Source organism: Lynx canadensis, chromosome E2 (assembly GCF_007474595.2).
Source record: "Lynx canadensis isolate LIC74 chromosome E2, mLynCan4.pri.v2, whole genome shotgun sequence".
Taxonomy (NCBI): domain Eukaryota; kingdom Metazoa; phylum Chordata; class Mammalia; order Carnivora; family Felidae; genus Lynx; species Lynx canadensis.
Genome location: NC_044317.1, coordinates 17,461,817 through 17,483,572, shown reverse-complemented (window position 1 = coordinate 17,483,572; position 21,756 = coordinate 17,461,817). Strand labels below are relative to the sequence as shown.

The 21,756-nt window shown below is 41.4% G+C and overlaps 1 protein-coding gene and 1 pseudogene across 1 annotated transcript in view; both read left to right on the top strand.

The window, feature by feature from the left end:
* TANGO6 (transport and golgi organization 6 homolog) overlaps positions 1-21,756 on the top strand; it is a 192,674-nt gene that overhangs the window by 136,984 nt on the left and 33,934 nt on the right. The window contains exons 16-17 of the mRNA XM_030298979.1: positions 8,829-8,980; positions 19,597-19,710. Coding sequence (XP_030154839.1) covers positions 8,829-8,980; positions 19,597-19,710 — 266 coding nt within the window. The remainder of the gene's footprint in view (positions 1-8,828; positions 8,981-19,596; positions 19,711-21,756) is intronic.
* LOC115503142 overlaps positions 21,040-21,756 on the top strand; it is a 29,316-nt pseudogene continuing 28,599 nt past the window's right edge.

Here is a 21,756-nt window from a genome sequence, read left to right as displayed (position 1 = left end):
TTAAAGGTCCATCAACTGATGACTGGATAAAGAAGATGTGGTTTATATATACACTGGAATACTACTTGGCAATGAGAAGGAATGAAATCATGCCATTTGCAGCAACATGGATGGAACTGGAAGGTATTATGCTGAGTGAAATAAGTCAGTCAGAGAAGGACAGATATCATGTTTTCACTCATATGTGGATCTTGAGAAACTTAACAGAAGATCATGGGGGAAGGGAAGGAAAAAAATAGTTAAAAACAGAGAGGAGGGGAGGCAAACCATAAGAGACTCTTAAGTACAGAGAAAAAACTGAGGGTGGATGGGGGGGGATGGGGGAGAGGGGAAAATGGGTGATGGGCATGGAGGAGGGCACTTGTTGGGATGAGCACTGGGTGTTGTATGTAAGCCAATTTGACAGTAAATTATATTCAAAAAAAGAAAAGAAAGAAAGAAAAACTTGATAAAAATCTAGCAAATCCTGGGTGGCTCAGTTGGTTAAGTGTCTGACTCTTGACTTCGGCTCAGCTCATGATCTCACAGTTCATGGGTTCAAGCCCCAGGTCAGGCTCTGCACTGACAAGAGGTGCCTGCTTGGGATTCTCTCTCTCTCTCTCTCTCTCTCTCTCTCTCTCTCTGCCCCTCCCCCATCTCTCAAAATTAATAAACTTAAAATTTTTGAAAAAAATCTTCCAAATCCTAATTTATTAAGAGTCTTTTCACATAGATGATAATTGGTACGAGTAAGTCATAGGCAGTTTAAAAAGGTTTTCAGCTCTTTTCACTATGCATTTGATTTTTCACCTTCCAAAGCAACTCACTTTCATTAAGTTTGTTCAAACAAATCTAGATCCTTCTCTGGTTTCCTTGAACACACAGCTGTGTGCATCTCAGTAAGACTGATTATTGCTGACTTCCTGAAAAGAACATGGAGATGCAAATAGCCAGGTGTTGTCATCATCATTGCACAAAGTAGAAGTCATCAGAGCTGAACTAAGATATACCTCTCTGACGAGCATCTACTTGAGTAAGTTTGTAAAAGTGAGCTTGGATTTACCATGTTCATTTGCCTGAGGCTGTTCAGAAATGCCAAGGAAAAGATTATGGTCTCTCTAACTTCAGTTCTCGTGGGTATCTCTTAGTCTAAATATTGTAGTCCGTGGTAAGTATTTTCTGAATATGGGTGGGGAGGTGGGAAATTCAGAAATCAGTACCTTTTTTTTTTTTTTTTTTTATAAAAGCCATATAATACATCGGTTTTTTTTTTTTAATTTTTTTTTCAACGTTTATTTATTTTTGGGACAGAGAGAGACAGAGCATGAACGGGGGAGGGGCAGAGAGAGAGGGAGACACAGAATCGGAAACAGGCTCCAGGCTCTGAGCCATCAGCCCAGAGCCCGACGCGGGGCTCGAACTCCCGGACCGCGAGAACGTGACCTGGCTGAAGTCGGACGCTCAACCGACTGCGCCACCCAGGCGCCCCAATACATCGGTTTTTAAGGAAACAACAGGATGGTAATGAATGTTTGGTCTTGTCAGGGGTCAAGTATGTACTATCTTAAAGACAAAAGGTGCGTTAGGATTTTGGAATTTTGTGGTTCAAATAAATTTCAACTGAAGCAATAAGCACATCTCATCTGAATAAAGAAAAATACAAAAAAACAAAAACAAAAGCAAAAAAACCCACCCTAAATTTAACCCCTCCCGTATGGGATAATTGAGGTTTTGTTGCTTAATCAGAAACTAAGGAATAGTAGCAGGTATCCCAGAGCCTAGGGTTTTAGTTTATAATGGAATGAGTTAGTCAGCGGTTGGGAAATATACTCAGTATTTAAGCCTTTCACATGAACTACTACTTTAAATAGTTACTCACCTGTTTTGTTTTTTTTTTAATAGGTTGGCTTATGTATAAAGATGACTTAGCTCTTTGGGAAAGTCATATATATATGCTAATATTGTAAGAGTCATGCTGTGTACTAGGCTTTTGTCCCAATTAAAATTGCAGTTGGAAGAAAGAAAATTATTGGGTTTGATTTTTTTCTTTTGTTATAAAATGATTTTGAGCTCTTTAAAAAACATATACTGTGTTAAGTTCCTTTGTTTTGGCAAATCTAACTTTCCTGGCTTTATATTGATAGACATCAAACTGACATAGAATTGCTCTACAATTTTATTTATTTATTATGTTTTGTTTTTAAAGGTTTTTTGTTTGTTTGTTTGTTTAAGTAGTCTCTGCATGCAGCACGGGGCTTGAACTCACAACCCCAATGTCACAAGTTGCATGCTCTTCCAACTGAGCAAGCCAGGCACCCCAAAGTGCTCTATAGTTTTAAAGAACATTCCATTTTTCATATTATATGTTAGAATGCTTTTGGCTGCAGATGACAGAAATTCCCAACTCAACTGGCTTAAACAGTAAGGAATGAATCGCTTGCACATAACAAAAAGTCCAGGAGTGGTTGATTTTTTGGCTTCGTGATATCATTCAAGACCCAGATTCTTTTCATCTTTCTGCTCTGCCAACTTCAGCTTTTGGCTTCGTCCTCTAGTCCCTCATGGTTTCAAGTTGGCTACAGTAACTCTAAGGTGTCATATCGTTATCATAGCCAGAGGCAAAATGTCTTCCAGCAGATTTTCCTTTACACCTCATTGTCCAGACTAGGTCACATGCCCATATGTAAACCAATTAATGCACAGGGATGTGTCCACCATGATTCATTTAGACCAATGAAGACCTTAGTCTGAATCAAATGGGTGATGGTTGGGACAGGGCAGGGGAAGGTGGGTACTTGAACAAAATTAGAATGCTATTTGCAAGGAAGAATGGGAGAATGCCAATGCGATGTGCATAACAAATGTGGCTTTTGGGATCCCTAAAGCTCAAATTAAGTACCTTTTATGTAGGATCTTGAAATTGTCTGCCCATGTCAAAATGTAGCCTTGGAAGCTATATTCTCTGACTACATGCATTCATTTTTTGTTCTGCACAGAAACCTGGTCAGGACTGACCCCCAGCCTAGATACTAGGATCCGGTCCATTCTTGAGAAACTAGCCACATGGCATGGTAGGCACTAAGAGAAGGGAAGATTAGTCAGAGGCAAGCAGTAGCTTCCCAGGAAATGGTAGCAGAGATGTAAATCCACAAAGAACACCAGGATTGATCAAGGATGTGACAAATCTAGGCTGTGTATGTGAGTTCAGGTTACAGAGAACATGACGGCAGGGCACTTTGACAACTGCAGGGTGAATACAGTATTCCAGCTCTTCTAGCCTCAACTGTGGAAAAAGAAAGTAGCGTGTGGGCCCAGGGCCTGCTGACTGGTACAACGCAGAGCTCTTGAGATGCTAACCTTCCTACAGGCTCCTCTTGGTTCTTAGGTGCGCTTGGGGATGGAACTGGTAGAGCATGCAGTTAAATGGATGCTCATTTTGAAAGTACTAATGAAACTCAAGCAGGGCCAGAATTTATGTAAATGCAACGTTAAATTGTGGTTTTGTTAATGTAGTGGTATGGTCGTGACTTTTATGGTGGCCGCGCCCTCACCCCTGGCTCTCAGCATCCTCCACACACATACACACCTTCCTTAGTTTGTCCTCACAGCCGTTACTGCTGCAGGAAGATGTGTTTACTGTTTATTGTCTTGCTCCCTCACTAGAAGTAGGATTCATGAAGATGGGACCTTTACTTTTTTTTTTTTCATGTTTTGTCACCTCCAGACTGAGAATGTGCTTGGAGTATTGTAGGTAGTCATTTAAGATTTGTTGGACGAGGGGTGCCTGGCTGCCTCAGTTGATAAAACATGTGACTCTTGTTGTTGGGGCTGTGAGTTTAAGCCCCACGTCGGGGATAGCGTTACTAAAATTTTTTTTTAAACTAAAAGATTGGCTGGATGAATGAATAAGGTACCTCTTGATGTTCTTCCTAAAATTTTTCTCTGTTACCAAATTGATGTTCCTTTTTTTATTGGATAATAAGAACTATGTTTTTTCTGTTTCCTTTTATGTCTTAGCCACCAGGAATTGATAAGCTAAGTTCTGAGATCCTTAGCTTGGGATATCTGCACTCCCTCACTTACTGTAGAGCTTTTAAAAGTACTTATTTCAGTGATACATAATTTCAATGTTATTTATTATAAGTTTCTTCAAATTCTATATGGAAATAAACAAAGGTTGGATAATAATAAATGCACAGACTGAATGAAGGGTAAAAGAGAGAAGTCAAAAAGAACATCAGGATTTTGAGTCTGGATGAATAAGAATACTGGGGCTGTTATTAATAGAAATAGTAACCTGATCAAAACATTACTCATAAAAGTATCTTTCTCTGTCACCATGTTGGGCACATCTCACTCCATTGTTGCTTGGTCGTTTTTTTCCCTCTTCCCCATTTAGGCTTTGAATGCCATGAGGGAAAGGACTGTGTCTTTCTTGTTTATGATTGGATCCCCAGGCCTCGTATAGTGCCTAGCACATATTACCTTTTCTTTACCGTGCATTTTTCACTTTAAATCTCTACATTAGTAAACATTCACTTGTTTGTCATCTGCTCTTACCTTTTCAGCCTGCAATTTCCCCTCCTTCTCTCATTTTCCTGTGCCTTCCTTCCCAACAAAGAAACTTCATTCCTTTAACGGCAACAGCCTCCCTCTAGGGATGGTGAATGTATGCTTCTTCCTTTTCCAGTCTCCTGAACCTCATTCCCCTGATGACTAAACCAAAGGTGACTCATCAACTCATAGATTCATATGACTGGAAAGGACCTGAGAGACGTCTTGTCTAATTGACTTATCTCTAGTTGGTCCAGAGAGGTGAAGCAAATTGCCCAAAGTCAAAATGCTAGTTGGTAGCAGGGCCAAAACTAGAACACACATCTCTTAACTCTGGATCTATATCTCACACTACAGAATGAGCAAGTTCCTTCCTAAGACCAGAAAGGAAAAGTACTACAGTAAAAGTAGAAATAAATGTTTTCCTCTTAGTTGGAAATTTCAAATACAATCAGTGTGTTATAGGAGTTAAGTATCAAACTACGTAACTTTGATCTTGGGCGTATTTGCTCTACGGACAAGTTATTTAAATCTTCTCTTTTAGTATATCCTTTCTATCATTTTTCTATACATTTGTATATTTCATATACATATTTAAATCTGTAAGTTTGGTTTATTAATAGTGAGAGAAGTTGCATCTGTGCATTTTTACATACACAAATGGAATGATACTGGTTCTATTCCTTTTGCTTTAACAGTGTCTTCAGGGACCTTTCTATATTAGTGCATATAATTCTGTCATTTTCTTTTTAACGACTGCATTGTACTCCATAATATATATGTTTATTTAACCACTTCCATATTAATTAATATTTAATTCTCATTTTTCACTGTTACAATTCTTGTAGTTAAGTCTTTATGCAGATATCCTTGTGCATATATGTGACTCCCTCTTCAGGATTGATATTCAGAAATGCAAATACTGGGTCTCAGAGTAGGCACAAAGTCCCCTCTATTCTGAAAACAAGCTATGGCTGAATTACTGCTAACTCAATTTCTGCAATTCATAGTCATGTTAACTGGGCAGGGGATGAGTCTTTTGACTGTCTGTAGTATATTAGGAACTGGGAGCCTTTTAGAGAAATTTCTCCTTCATCTTTATCCCATACTGTGTGGAAAATACATTGTGTTTTGAGGGAAAACGAAGTCAAAACAGTCTCCTCCCCCCCTTCCAAGTGTTTGAAATTAGTGAGTTTAGGGTCTCCAAGCAACCTCTGCTTAGCTCTATGATGGCAGTTACCACAGTACTGTAATTGTTGGTACTTATCTGTTTGTACCCACCTCCTAAACTTTGGGCTTTCTAAAGGGTAAAGATTATGTTTATGTTTTTTTATCCCTAGAACATTATCATGATACCTAGCACATAATTTTGTTTTGTTGAACAAATTAATGAACTCAGTTCAACATTAGCATTTGTTGAGTACTTCATACATACAAAGATTACCGAGAACTGATGGAAACGAAGTTCTACCTTCAAGGAATTTAGACTCATGGGAGAGATAGATGCTGAAAACCTCTAGGAATCAAGGCATTAGTGACACAGGTGATTTAAGTTCAAAGAACTGTGGAACTTCCCAGGAGGACTAATTAAGGCTGACTGAAGAAGTTTTCACAAAGGAAATAGCATTTGAGGTGAGCCTGATAGGACAAGTTGGCGATTTTTTTATAATTTATCATTTATGTGATTAAGAATAGGTGGCTTTAAGCAATGCTTTGGAAACCATTTTGTCACCTCATAGATAGATGTCATGTAGCCTTAGTACCACAAAAAGGCTAAAGGTAGAGTGTTATACTTGGGTTCTAGAACTAGAGCCTCAGAACCTAGATCAAGCCAAAAAAGCTTTAGCTCTTGGTATACCTGTGGAGGAAGAAGTTGTTTCCATATATAAAATGTCAATTCTGATGTCTTAGCATGCTATTTCTCTTCTTTTCAAATAAAAACTTCTCTTGACATACCCCCCTACCTTGACCAGCAGCCACCCCATTTCCTTGATCTGCTTTGCTGAAAAACTTCTTAAGTGATCTTTCTGTCTCCAGTTCTCCCATACTGTCTTAAACCCACTTCTAGGAACAGCATACAGAACCCAGAAATGGACCCACAAATATTTGGCCAACATATATCTTCAACAAAGCAGGCAAGAATATCCAATGGAAAAAAAGACAGTCTGTGCAGTAAATGGTCCTGGGAGAACTGGATAGCAACATGCAGAAGAATGAAATTGGGCCACTTTATTACAACATACACAAAAATAAATTCAAAATGGATGAAAGACCTAAAATATGAGACAGGAAACCATCAAAATCCTACAGAAGAAAATAGGCAGCAACTTCTTTGACCTCAGCCATAGCAACTTCTTGCTAGATATGTCTCCAGAAGCAAGGGAAATAAAAGCAAAAATGAACTATTGGGACCTCATCAAGATAAAAAGCTTCTGCACATGGGTGCCTGGGTAGCCCAGTTGATTAAGTATCTGGCTCTTCGTTTTGGCTCAGGTCATGATCTCATGGTTTGTGAATTTGAGCCCCACATCAGGCTTGTGTTGACAGTATGAAGCCTGCTTGGATTCTCTCTCTCCCAATCTCTCTCTCTCTCTCTCTCTGTCTCTCTCTCAAAATAGATAAATAAACTTAAAAACAAAAAAACTTCTGTACAGCAAAGGAAATAATCAACAAAACTAAAAGGCAACTGACAGAATGGGAGAAGATATTTGCAAATGATATATCAGATAAAGAACTTCTCAGACTCAACACCCAAAAAACAAATAATCCAGTGTAGAAATGGGCAGAAGACATGAATAGACACTTTTCCAAAGAAAGCATCCAGATGGCTAACAGACACATGAAAATATGTTCAACATCACTCATCATCAGAGAAATACAAATCAAAACCATGACGAGGTACCACCTCACACCTGTCAGAATGGCTAACATTAACAACTCAGGAAACAACAGATGTTGGCGAGGATGCAGAGAAAGGGGAATACTATTTGCCCTGTTGGTGGGAATGCAAACTGGTGTAGCCACTCTGGAAAACAGTATGGAGGTTCCTCAAAAAATTAAAAATAGAATTACCCTATGACCCAGCAATTGACCTATAGGTATTTATTCAAAGGATACAAAAATGCTGATTTGAAGGGGCACATGCACCCCAATGTTTACAACAGTGCTATAAATAATAGCCACATTATGGCCATATGTCCATCGACTGATGAATGGATAAAGAGGTGGTACAATGGAATATTACTTGGCAGTCAAAAGAATGAAATCTTGGGGCTCCTGGATGGCTTGTTTGGTTGAGCATCTTTCTCTGCCCCTCCCCTGCTCATAGTATCTCTCTCAAAAGTGAATAAATGTTTTTTTTTTTTAATTTTTTTTTTCAACGTTTATTTATTTTTGGGACAGAGAGAGACAGAGCATGAACGGGGGAGGGGCAGAGAGAGAGGGAGACACAGAATCGGAAACAGGCTCCAGACTCTGAGCCATCAGCCCAGAGCCCGACGCGGGGCTCGAACTCACGGAGTGCGAGATCGTGACCTGGCTGAAGTCGGACGCTTAACCGACTGCGCCACCCAGGCGCCCCAGTGAATAAATGGTTTTAAAAAAAGAATGAAATATTGCCATTTGCCATAACGTGGATAGAAGTAGAGTGTATTATGCTAAGTGATGTGAATCAGAGAAAGACAAATACATGATTTCACTCATATGTGGAATTTAACAAACAACAGTTGAACATAAGGGAAGGGAAGGAAAAATAAGATAAAAACAGAGAAGGAGACAAATCATAAGAGACTCTTAAATAAAGAGAACAAAATACGGGTTGCTGGAGGGAAGGTGGGTGGAGGGATGGGCTAAATGGGTGATGGGCGTTAAGGAAAGCATTTTGTGGGATGAGCACTGGGTGTTGTGTGTAAGTGGTGAATTGCTGGCTTCTTCTCCTGAAACCAATACTACACTGTATGTTAACTGACTTTGAATTTAAATAAATTAACTTAAAAAACAACAACAACACTTCTGTCATGCTCTTACCCCTACCAGTTCATCAAAACCGTTCTTGTCAGAGTCAACAGTGTCCTCATTGTTACTCAATCTAATGGTCAGTTATTAGTTTTCTTCCAACGTGACATTAAATATGCTCCCAGTGCATAATTTCTAATGGTTGGTTATGCAAGTACTTTGAAAAGTATAAAACACCATACAATATACTATGATAGTATCATTATTCCTTCTTTAAGAAACTGAAAATTTGTTTTTAAAGATTTTGATTTCTTTTTTTTTTTTTTTTTTTTTTCCTATAGGGGACATGGTCTCAAAGTACAGAGAACCTTTGATCCACACATTCCTGAGGGGGGCAAGAGATCCAGATAGTGCTCACAGGGCCAGCAGCTTATCTAACCTTGGAGAACTGTGCCAGAGGCTGGACTTTCTGCTGGGCTCTGTGGTTCATGAGGTACTGCATGTTGATTATTTTTCTAATGCTTGTTTTTACTTGGACCTGTGTTATAGCTTGGGGTTGAGAGTCAGATCTCTGAGTTTTTTTTCCAGATCAGATAAATCATTGAACCTGCCTCAGCCTCACTAGTCTTATATGTATATTGGAAGTTAGATTCATAAGAATTTTTTATGGCAAGTGACAACAAGTCACCTTAACTTACCTTATGTATTAAAAGAGGATTGAGGGGCGCCTGGGTGGGTCAGTCAGTTAAGCATCCGAGTCTTGGTCTCTGCTCAGGTCATGATCTCATGGTTTGTGGGTTCGGACCCCACATCGGGCTCCTCACTAACTGCTTGGGATTCTCTCTCTCTCTCTCTCTCTCTCTCTCTCTCTGCCCCTCCCACATGCACGCTTTCTCTCTCTCTCTTAAAATAAATAAACTTAAAAATAAAAGAAGTAAATGTTACTTAAAAAAAGAAAAAAGGCGTCTGGGTGGCTCAGTTGGTTAAGTGTCCAACTTCAGCTCAGGTCATGGTCTCATGGCTTGTGGGTTCAATCCAGCACAGGTTCTGTGCTGTCAGCTCAGAGCCTGGATGGAGCCTGCTTCGGATTCTGTGTCTTCTTCTCTCTCTGCCCCTCCCCCACTAACACTCTGTCTCTCTCTCTCAAAAATAAACATCTCTACCCTAGGTCTCTGGGCCATCTGTGAGCTCATCTCTGTTCACAGAAAATTCCCAGGCATAGATTCTAATTGGTCCTCTTTGGTCAGAGGTGCCCTGTATTCAGGGGGACGAGGTTATTTACCAGAAAGACTAATTAAGTTCCATGTTTTGTTTACCATGTTACACCTAGTACCTGGTACATAGTAGGTCGAGGATGACTGGGCAGCCATATAGGATGTTGGCACTGCACGCTCTTCCTGGTTTCAGAGTTTCTGAGTTAATGAAATGTGCGTCCTGTTGTTGTTCTCTACGAACATCTTCCTCTAGCCCCTTACATTTTATCTTTGCCCTCACGTTTATTTAGTCATCGGTATATTAATATATATCTTGACTCCCTGCTGTGTGCTAGGCACTCTGCTATTAAAGATGATGCTGGATGGAAAAAGATTAGTTAATAAGTAGCCAGGAGTCGTTTTATTACCAATGCACTTGACTATCTTAAATCTTTATTTGGAAGAAAATGACATGTAAATTATAAATATATAAATTTTTAGGGGCGCCTGGGTGGCGCAGTCGGTTAAGCGTCCGACTTCAGCCAGGTCACGATCTCGCGGTCCGTGAGTTCGAGCCCCGCGTCGGGCTCTGGGCTGATGGCTCAGAGCCTGGAGCCTGTTTCCGATTCTGTGTCTCCCTCTCTCTCTGCCCCTCCCCCGTTCATGCTCTGTCTCTCTCTGTCCCACAAATAAATAAACGTTGAAAAAAAAAAAATTTTAAATTTTTAGAAGTTTATATTACCTTTTTATTTATGAGAGACCATATCTCTCACATAGAGCACATAACTTCACTAGACCAAAAACTTACAAAACTGTAATACTGGCTTCTTTATTCAGACCATGTTGAACAACAAATCTTAAGAAGTTCCTAGGGAGAAGGAATTTTCTTTGATGTCGTGATTGTGTCTTATCGCTAAGCAGAAAAATACACTCATGGATGTACGCATACCCTTGAATTTATGGCATTTCCTGATTCCTGAGCTTTATAGGCTTTGTTTTATTGATAGTAAAGGCTACTCATGCCCTTAAATTCCAACTTAGGATTTTTTTTTTTCCAACTTAGGATTTTTAAGAAAGTTATGCATCAGTCACTTCCTCTCCTTTAACTCTTCCATGAGAGACACACCTCTCTGCCCATCTTTTTATATATTTTTTCTTTTTTTAAAAAGTTTTTATTTGAATTCCAGTTAGTTAATATATAGTGTAATATTTGTTTCAGGTGTAGAATTTAGCAATTCAACACTTACATACAACACCTGGTGCTCATCACAAGTGCCCTCCTGAATAGTCCCCACTACCCATTTATGTGTCTTTTTTAAAAAACTTAGAAATAATGCTTCTTACCAACTTAACACCTTAGAGTGCTCTACCATATGTGAACCGTTAGATATCTGATCTTTGGTTGTTTTGGATGTCACTCATCCAAGGAGTGAATCTCTTGTCCTTTAGTATATGAACTTGTAACACAATAGAAGGCATTTGCGGGTCTATTTAATTATATTGTCTAAAGATTTCAGCCTTTTATAACTTCTCTGGGTCAAATATGGAAGCAGTTCCCACATTTTTTTCCTGTTTATTTGGTACCTTCATATGACTCAACCCAAACCAAGCCATAAGCTGTGATATGAACCAAACCCAAACATTATTATTTTTAATAACAGCTTTATTGAGATGGAAGTCACATACCATATAAATCACCCATTTAAAGGGTACAATTCAACTGCTTCTAATATATTTGCAGAATTGTGCAAGCATCACAAAATTTTTTAAAACATAGCTGTGAATGGAATGAAAACTTACCCTGGATCTCCAAGTGGATCAGCTTAGGTTTGACAGGATCCCATATACTTTCTGAAACCGTTGACTCCAAACAACACCTGAACATCATGGTCTTCTCTGAACCAAAAAACTGAGACCATGTTTCTTCTTGAGTCCCTAGACTCTTCTTCCCGTTTTCTCTCTTAAGGAAACTGTAGCATGCTGGCGGCATATGATTTTCCATCAGAGTGTTAGAGAAATTTCTTGGTTTGGTTGATTAGAAAAATTGAGCTCAAGCAGGTTTTTATAACATTCAAGAAGTATCATCTCTCTGGAGACCCACCTGACCTGTTGATAGAGAATGAAATTTCCAAGTGCACTTGGGGATGGGAATCAGTGAGGGCCTACCTCCTCCACCTACTTACCTGCGTTCATTCAAGCACACATGACTTAGACTCTGAACTCAGTGTCTGACTTAGAAAATGGGATCAAAGGGGCGTCTGGCTGGCTCAGTCAGTCGAGCATGCAACTCTTGATCTCGGGGTCGTGAGTTCAAGCCCCACGATGGGGATAGAGATTACTAAAAAAAGGGGGCAGGATTAAAATGCCTGCGATGAAGGATTGTTACAAGGATCTAGAAATAATGTATATGTGGAAAATAAGAAAAAGCAGAGGATAAGGGTGGCCAGCATTGTAGTGTTGGGTGGAGGGGAGGTTGCAATGTTAAATAGGGTATTCAAGGTGAAGCTCATTGAGAAGGTGACATTTGAGAAACGATTTGGTGTTTTGTTTTGTTTTGTTTTATTTTGTTTTGTTTTGTTTTGTTTTTGTACTGAGATTTTTCTTTAAGGAGGATTTTGGTAACTTGAAGGAGGCCGATGATGACAGTGATCATCATGGCAGCAAGGAAATGAGAAGAACAGGGGTAACTAGCCTCCTTCCGATGTTACCACTCGTTCATTTACCAAACACCTGCAGTGTGCCAGGCCCTTTGTCAGGGGCCAAGGTTGCAAAACCCTACAAGATACCAACCTTGGCTTCTAGGCATAGGTAACCTAGTAGAAGACACAAACATCAATGGCCACAGTTGTAGTCCTTCGTGATAAGTGCTGGAGGAGCATATTTTAGGAGCCCCTCAGTCAGGTTTGAGTGTTGACAAAGAGGTGCTAGAGGAAGAGATGTTTGGACCTGAATCTTTAGAACAAGTAGAAATTGGGTAGCCCAAGAAGGCACTTCGGCAGAAAGAATAGCTGTGCAAAGGCAGTGTGGTGTGGGACAGTCTGGCAATATTTGGAAAACTGTAGGAAGATCCTAAAGGCTGGAGTGAAGGAGTGGGGGTGGGAGGTTAGTTGGTGGCAGAACCGAGGCAAGAGAGGCAGGCAGGGTCTACATCATAAGGGGTCTTTTAGCTTTACAATTTCCTGGCTCACAGCAAGAATCTCAGATTGCTTATTAAACCTTCAGAAATGAAGTGTAAATAGGTAGTAGGCTGTTCACTTACCATGAGTGCTAACACAAAAGGGAGCTTTTAAATTCCATGTGAGGAGCTGCTGCTGTGGGGGTACCTGCCTGGCCAGCCCCTTGTCCAGTGACCCTGCCCTACTTCTCGAGATCTGGACTTCCTGAAACATCAATCCCAGGTGTGTTTATGATCACTAACAAATTGTGAGCGTGACAAGGGCGGAGCCCATCTTTATTTACCTTTGCATACCCCCTAGCACCCATCACAATGCTTGGCATGCAGTGTTTCTTGATAAATATTGAATGAAGAAGAAGGTAAGGCTTATTTGGGAAGACTGGTTCCTACATGCTTTAAGAATAGTAATAATTTTCTCTCTCTTCCTTTCTCTTGAAATAAAGAATTGTTTTTGTTTGTTTTTTAATCTTAAAAAAAAAAAAAAGAGGTTGCCTAGGTGGCTCAGTCAGTTAAGCATCCGACTTAGTTCCGGCTCAGGTCATGATCTCATGGCTCATGGGATCTGAACCGCATTGGGCTCTGCACGGATGGCTTGGAGCCTACTTGGGACTCTCTCTCTCCCCTTCTCTCTCCTTCTCTCTCAAAGTAAATAAAATTTTTTAATGTTTATTTATTTATTTTGAGAGAGAGAGAAAGAGCATGAGAGTGGAGGAGGGACAGAGAGAAACTGAGAGGGAGAATCCCAAGCAGGCTCTGCGCTGTCAGCACAAAGCCTGATGCAGGGCCCAATCCCACAAACCGTGAGAGTATCATGATCTGAGCCAAAATCAAGAGCTGGACACTCAACTGACTGAGCCACCCAGGTACCCCAAAATAAATAATTTTTTTTAAATCTTAAAAATAGTAATAATAGCAAGCACTTAATACTTTTCTGAGTACCTTACATGTATCAACTGATCCAGCACTCACAAAGGAAACTGAGGCACAGAGAAATAAGTTGCCAAGGTCATGCAGATAGGAAGTGCAGGGCTGGGATTTGAATGTAGGCGGGCAATTCCAGAATCCATGCTCTTAACCAAACTGTATGTTGTCTCCCAATAAATGTTTTCAGTTCACTTATAAGATTTCTTTAGTGCCAAAAAAAAAAAAAAAAGATTGCATTTGTGCTTAAAAAGGAAGAGAATTGCCATACAAGTAGAGCTACTGACAGGAAGGGTCATGTAGCTCCATCTTAATAGCACTTGCTTTTGGCAATGAAACTTCAGAAGGCAATATATTCCCTCTGATTTGAAAAACCAGGTGTTTCCATCCCACATAATTTGTCTCTTCTTTTTAGATGATCCTTCTCATGTAGCATCCCACGCTTGCCATGTCATCAGTGCCAAACCAGCTGCCTTGGGTGGACTACAAGTTTGAACATGACTGGACACCTGACAGCCTTAGTGTTTTGGCCATTGAGCCCTCCTATAGTTAGACCGCTCTTGTCCATTCTCATGGAAAAAGTGGGATAGTGGACATGGGTCTGAAGTAGTTCTTCATTTATTTGTTGATACCTTCCACAGATGTTCATTGAGCACTTACTCTGTGCCATTTATAGGAATTGCAACCAAGCTGTGTGCTAGATGGTGGGGATTCAGCTGTGAACACAACAAAGTTCCTTTCCTCATGTGGCTGATGTTCTAGAAAGGAGGGGTGGGTAATGAATAAGTAAGGAAGTAAACAAATATATACTGTGTCAGATGGAGTAAGTGCTAAGGAAATGAATCTAGTAAGGGAAGGGGCACAAAGGGAACTTGTGTGTGAACTTGGATGAACAGGAAAAGATTCACTGATGAGTAACATTTGAGATAAGACCTGAAGGAAGCAAGGGGCTGATCCAGACAGATACCTGGGGAGAAAGCATTCTAGGTGCAGGGAGCAGCAAGTACAAAGGCCCTGAGGCAGGTACATGCTTGACACGCTACTGAACAGCAAGGCCAATGCGTCAGAGAGGTGATGGCAGTCTTGATGGGGCCTCATAAGGAGTTTGGCTTTTACTTTGAGTGAGTTGGGAAACCAAAGCAGAAGAATGAAATGATCTTTTTTTTTTTTTAATTTTTTTTTTAACATTTATTTATTTTTGAGACAGAGAGAGACAGAGCATGAATGGGGGAGGGTCAGAGAGAGAGGGAGACACAGAATCCGAAACAGGCTCCAGGCTCTGAGCGGTCAGCACAGAGCCTGACGCAGGGCTCGAACCCACAGCCTGCGAGATCATGACCTGAGCTGAAGTCGGACGCTTAACCGACTGAGCCACCCAGGCGCCCCAAGAATGAAATGATATTATTTTTTTAGTTACCGTGTCATTCTCTGTGACAGTTTGTTAAGTGTCCCATGAAAGCTCTTAAGTCTTTTGTAGTATGTTCTGGTGGAGAAGGAACTTTGGGGAAACTGGCCTTTGCTGCAAACTGAGGGAATTCTCCTCTGTGAGCATTTCCATGTTCCAGGTATGCTGGAGCACACAGATGAAGCACACAGTCTCTTCCCCCAAGGAAATCTCTGTAGAATGTGAAACACAGAAGAATAAATAGACACTGGACTAGAGTGATATGATAGAATAAGCACAAGGTGCTGAGGGAACCACAGCTGGGACCCTCAGTTAGACTTATCAGGGCAGCAAGAAGATTGCATTGATCAAGGGTCAGGCAGGCAGAGAAAGAGGGTATGTGTAATCTGTTTTGGTACGAAATTGAACAAACTAACCACCATGGTCTCTTCTAACATGACCTGACCTGGGGGGTCGTAGCTGTAGCTGTTGGGCATCTGCAGAAAGCTGTCCTACCTGTTGGGTGGTCCAGATTTGGGCACTGTCTATTCTTGATGGCATTTGCTGGTAGGAAAGGAATATAAAGGATAGGATCAACGCCTGCAGTTCCTGTGCTGGAAATTCAGGTTTTTCCTCTCTGTTGATGTCAAGATTTAACTTGTTTGGAAAGCATTGTTATTTTTCCCTAATTCTCCTTGTTCTTGTCAAGAGCTGTGGTGCTTGAAACCAAATCTTGACAGGCATTTTCATCTTCATCGCTCTCTCTGGAAAGTAAACATGATGGAAGGGAACCACAGTGAGAGGCCTATCCTCAGTACAGTAAGTAAGATGTGCCCTAGGTGAGAAGTCCATAGGGAAATCCACTTTTAATGTGGTGCCCAGAATTCCATAAACCTGAGCTTTGAGGTCTGATGCAAAGCTATCACCTCTGATCCCACTGAATGATCTGGGTTGATTACCAGTTTCACCATGACTGACGCAGTTCCCTAAGTGCGTGTTGAAGCTGCATAGGCCCCTGAGATGAGGACTGGAGTGCACGTTCTGGGAGACCCTCCAGAAGCTAACAGACCCAGCATGGTTCCGTGAGCAGGTTATGTGAGCAAGCTGAGCACGTATGAATTGGAGACTGTACTGCCTTTGTTCTTAAGGTTTCTTAGTTGATGAAATAGAAGGGCAGATGGTCTAGTTTCACATAAGTAAGCAGACCAACTGAAATTTTAACAAAGAAATGGTTAAGAAAAGGGATGAAAATGCAGTTGGAAAATTGAAGTCCTGCTTTCTTGACACATACCTCAACTCTGGTACCTTCTCTCCTGGAATTTTCCAAAGTTGGTTTTTGGTAATCTTGCCATTTGTATTGTCTTTATTTATGTAGTTCTGAGTATGCTTGGTGTGTGCCAGCTATTTGGGAAGTGATGTTTTTCCTTATTCCTGTTAGTTCCCGTCAAGTGTTAAATTGCTTAAACTGACTTATAGTGTATGCAGAGGAATCATCATCTTCCTCTTTGTGTGGTTCTCAGAATGGCAGAATGATGTACGTATTTTAGGCAGTGATGACAAGAAAGCCTTCCACAGTGTGGTTTACTAGACTAGGTATGCTGACCCTGAAGGCAGGCAACATGAAGATCACATAGGATGGATTTCATCCTCTGGGAGGACTTAGGAACAGAACAGAACAGAATAGAAATATGACACCAATTCATAAATTAGTAAAGACCTTACATCATCTATCTATTTGCCAAGCCTTTTAGAGGTGAAAGTCAATGGTAAGTGTGTCCTTGGGGTTGAAGGTGAGAGAGACTAGGTATGAGAGTGACTTGTTCCGAATGGGTAGATGGAAGAGAGTGGCTATGCATCCTCCCTGCTTCTAGGGTTTGACTAGGGGTCTGCGTCAGTGGCCTGTAGGAGAGCAACATTACAAGTTGGTTATGGGAGCGTGACCTGAACAGAAGGCTGTTCTTGTGTCCAGATGATATCTGCAAGACCATATTAAAATTCTGATGCTTTAAAAACATTTTGCATTGGGCACCTGGGTGGCTCAGTTGGTTAAGCATCTGACTTCGGCTCAGGCCATGACCTTGCGGTCTGTGGGTTCAAGCCTCGCGTCAGGCTCTGTGCTGACAGCTCAGATCCTGGAGCCTGCTTCAGATTCTGTGTCTCCCTCTCTGTCTCTCTCTCTGCACCAACCCCGCTCAAACTCTGTCTCTCTCATTCAAAAATAAATAAACTTAAAAAAAAAACATTTTGCGTAATTGACCATCATATGTTTCATAGGATTTAGTCTTTGTGACAGAGGTGTTGAGGAAGGTTTGTGAACACCCTTCCTTTCATGGGCCACTTCCTGATCATCCTGGATGGCTGATTGCAGATGGACTGGGTCCTGTTCGGTGCATAAATAATAGTCTGTAGCAAGCAGGAGGCCATTCCAACTGATCTCACCAAAGCTTGTAATAACCAGCTATTCTCAGCCATGCCTTCAAAGTGGCACAAGGATTACAGCACTGGCCTTGCGGGGCAAGCCCTTTTCCAGGCAGGAATCTTCTGCCTCTCCTGATTGTGGGATTAACACCCGACAGCCAGAGCTGGACTCACTGAGAGCTGAGGCACGGCATGCTCAGCATAGTGTGGGAGACAAAGGTGGCAAAGCTGGATACCAGCAGGGCTCTAGACCAAGAAGCCTTGATCCACCAAACCTGGAAACCTGGGCCCCAAATTAAACCCAGAGAGTGGCAGGCAAAAGGCTCGGGAGCATCTGCACATTATGCGACCCCAGGCTGGTTTTTGTCCTTTAGTTACTAGACTGAATAAGCTAAACCTCCTTGTGTCAGGAAGGACTCAGACCTAGCTCTAACTTGTCTCTCTGATTTCAGCTCTTACATTGTAAATACTAAGGGTGCAAGTGGAGGTAGCTATTATATTGTTACCTGTTTGGAGGTCACCCAAGGAATTCCTCCTAAGACTGAATTGCTTCTACCGTTAATGCCACAGGCGTGGAAGCCACTGATGGCCTTGGGTCAGGGTGTCCCAGGTCAAAAGCAGAAACAGCTTGCTGGATCTTACTGAAAAACAGCCCCCAAATTGTTGAGCTTTCCTGGGATTTCCCTTCACTCGCAACATGCAAGTTTGTCTAATAGATGTACAACTTGATTAAGTGCCAGTACATCACAGATGCAATTATATTTAAGAACAAGCTACTTCTTCTAATCTCTCTGCCATCGCTGATTAATTAGACACTTTGAACTATGCCCAACTGTTTGAAAGCTGTGAAAAATACAACCTGCATAGTTAAAATTTCTGCACAAGCCTATTTCCTCGTTTGTGCCTGTATTCTTTTTTTTAAAACCTTTTTAAAAACCATTCTTTAAACATAATATGTATTTATCCATGTTTCCAAACACACAATCTGGCTATTTTTTTTTTATCATGGTTAGAAATCCTTCCATGGTTGGCCAAGAAATACACTCACACAGTAAATGAAATAACAAAATACGTGAGAAGCCAATTGAATAATTGAGACTTACCTTCAGATTATTGTTCCGTTGGTCACACTTGCAAAATTTTCGTTTTCAATTTTTAAATCTTGCATGAATGCCTCAGGAAGATTTTTTTGCCATTGTTTTTAGGAGTATCTCTTTACTGAGGTTTTTAAAATATTTTTGTTCTTAACCAGGAGTGGGATGGGGGGCAGGGTGGTAACAGAGTCTAGAAACATTCTTATTTTACGACATATAATTATTAGCTATATATCTGGCACATGCTGTGCTAGTAATTTCTAGTCTCTTCTGTTATAGAGCTGTCTTTTAAAGTAAGTGAGCACTGAAAGACCTATTATACACATGAAGAAACCCGGGGAGACTCTGAAATTGGCCCCGGGTGACTCACATGGTGGGGTATGCTAGATTGCAGGACCAGGACACCTGGACATGTGGAAGTAGATCAGTTAGAATATTTATGTATTTTTCTATCCCTGGGCTGTAACTTTCATCAACGGCGCATTCATATTCATGCTGGGCCTTGAACTCCAAAGCCTGCTTAGCTAAATCCCCATGGTCCTCACTCCCTAGAAAGCCACTATGGTTTGGACCATCTTTCCTTCCTTTGATTTAGCATTCCCAAAGGGCGACAAGTAACATTTCTTCCTACTTTTGAGGAAATACTTGAATTTGACCATACCTTTATTTTATACACATATCCCTGCTGACTCCCTAATCTTCTTCCTGAATTCCAAACCGGATTTTGCCCTTTTCCGGAAAAGCCAGACTAAATCAAGATCTCCACCACTAGATCTGTCTCTCTTTATGGAGAATGAGGTAACTATCCACCCCTCTCTAAGCCAGATTGTTTGTGGTGGATGTGTAGAAAGTGGAACATAGTTGAAAAGCTTTAGGTAATTGTGCAATCCTGAATTTTATTGACTTTTCCCCTCGCCCTTCTAGGTAACAGCTTGCCTGATTGCTGTGGCTAAAACAGACCATGAAGTTCAAGTGCGCAGAGCTGCCATCCACGTGATTGTGCTGCTGTTTCGGGGCCTCAGCCAGAAAGCTACTGAGGTAAGTCAGTTTCTCACCATATGCAGTTTCCGTACCTTTTTGGTTTTTTTCCTGCTCATCAATCTCACCACGGGAGACCTCAGACCTTATCCCCAGAATAAAATCAGCCGAGATTTTATTCTGTAGTAGGAAAGTTATATTGCTTGCATCTTTAATAGGAGTCCCTATTTCTTCTGAAATAGTAGGCAGACCACACCCTACTGCTGGAGGAGAACCAGAGCATAAGTCTGTAGATCGAGACTCTGAGTCCTGGTGTTCTTCTCAGAGGGGCAGACTCCAGGTGAACGAACAGGAACACTCTAAGCCTGCCCCTGGAGCCTGATCTTTAGTGACTTGTCTCCCTGACTCCTTTCACTGTTCATACCAAATTACTAAAGGATCTCATTTAAAAATGTTTCCTTTTTAGCTGTGAATTCAATCCACAAGATTTTAGTTGCTACATAAATTAAACATTTTTCCTTCTCCAAGTGGATTTGGTTGGATTTCTCCCTAGTGTGTGGCCAATACAGGAAGAAAGTATATATATCCATATGTGTGCTAAGAATGAGTGACCTCTAAATTAATTTGCCTCTTGATTTTAATGGAAACCCATTCCCAGATGAGTTTTTGGAGAGAGTTTACATTAATAATTCACTTCCTGCCGTCCACAATGCTCACTGGTGGCTGGCACATCAGTATTTAACTGTCAGTGAAGCCATTAGAAGAGTGTTTGTTTTGTCAGACCCACAGGCTTTATTCATGATAGAATGTTGCCACATGAAGTTCTTGACACCATTTTTTTATGCAAGCATGAACTCATCAGTTGTCCCCTAGTTATTATCTAGGGTCTTGATGGTGGTGGGGAACACAAAGATCATAACTCAATAATGCAGATTAATTAAATAAATTGCTATCGGCTACAAACTGCCCTTGATGAGAGTCTGCTGTACAAGCAGGAGTTAAGAAAGTATTTTTCACCCATCCTTAAGATCTACAAAACCCTTGACAAATACACCATTGATATATAAGTTGTTAACAAGAGTGGAAACTGGGTGAGAAGTATACAGGAATTCTCTGTGCTGTCTGTAAGTCTAAAATTATTTCAAAATAAAATTGTAGTTTAAAATGTGAGTTACAACACTATTGAAATAGGTCCATACAACTGTGTGAGTGGGCCGTGGCAACCAGCACATCTGGGTACTTACCACTACTCACTGCTTGTCTTGGCCGGCGCTGCCCTTGCGGGCTGTGTGCTGTGCCTGGCTGCCGTCTGGCCCTGCCATGCCGCGGGTGCCGTGGCACCGGGTGCTCCAAACTGCTGTGCCGGGCAGCAGGGGATAAGACGCAGCCATGGTGCACCGAGATCACCTCCACACAATGAAGGAGTGGTGGGTTCAGGTGGGGTGACTAGCCGTGCCCCTGTTTGTGGCCTATCTGTGTTTCCCGGCACTCCAGCTGTCTCCTGCTCTTCACTCGTGGAAGTCGTCAGGCAGATTTTTCACCTACGAGAGACTGCACATCTTCTACCAGGACTCTGTGGGTGTGGTTGGAAATCCTGAGATAGTTGTGCTTTTACCTAGGTTTCCAACTTCCAGCTGTGATTAGTACAAGATTTGGGAAGGTCTGACCGTGAGGTTTTAACGAGTGATTGCGCTGGGTTTCTTGGTCTTTGGTTGCAGTGACAAACAAGACCACATCACTGTTCCATATTTGAGCAGGCCAGCATCATAGAGGCATTTTTGTGGCATCTGGGGCTCCAGAACCATAGGATCAACCTTTTGTCTCATGATTACAGAGGTATCGTTGCTCAGAAGGTGCTCTATAGGTTCGAGCAGAAATGATCTCGTCAGCTTACCGTGAGGAGTCTCTATCTGTCAAATGGAGGTATATTTCCTGAGATTCACCGTCCTCTCTTCCAAAAGCAGCTCAAGAATGGAGGCATGCTGGGGCGCCTGGGTGGCTCAGTTGGTTAAGCGTCCGACCTCGGCTCAGGTCACGATCTTGTGGTTTGTGGCTTCGAGCTCTGCGTCAGACTCTGTGCTGACAGCTCAGAGCCTGGAGCCTGCC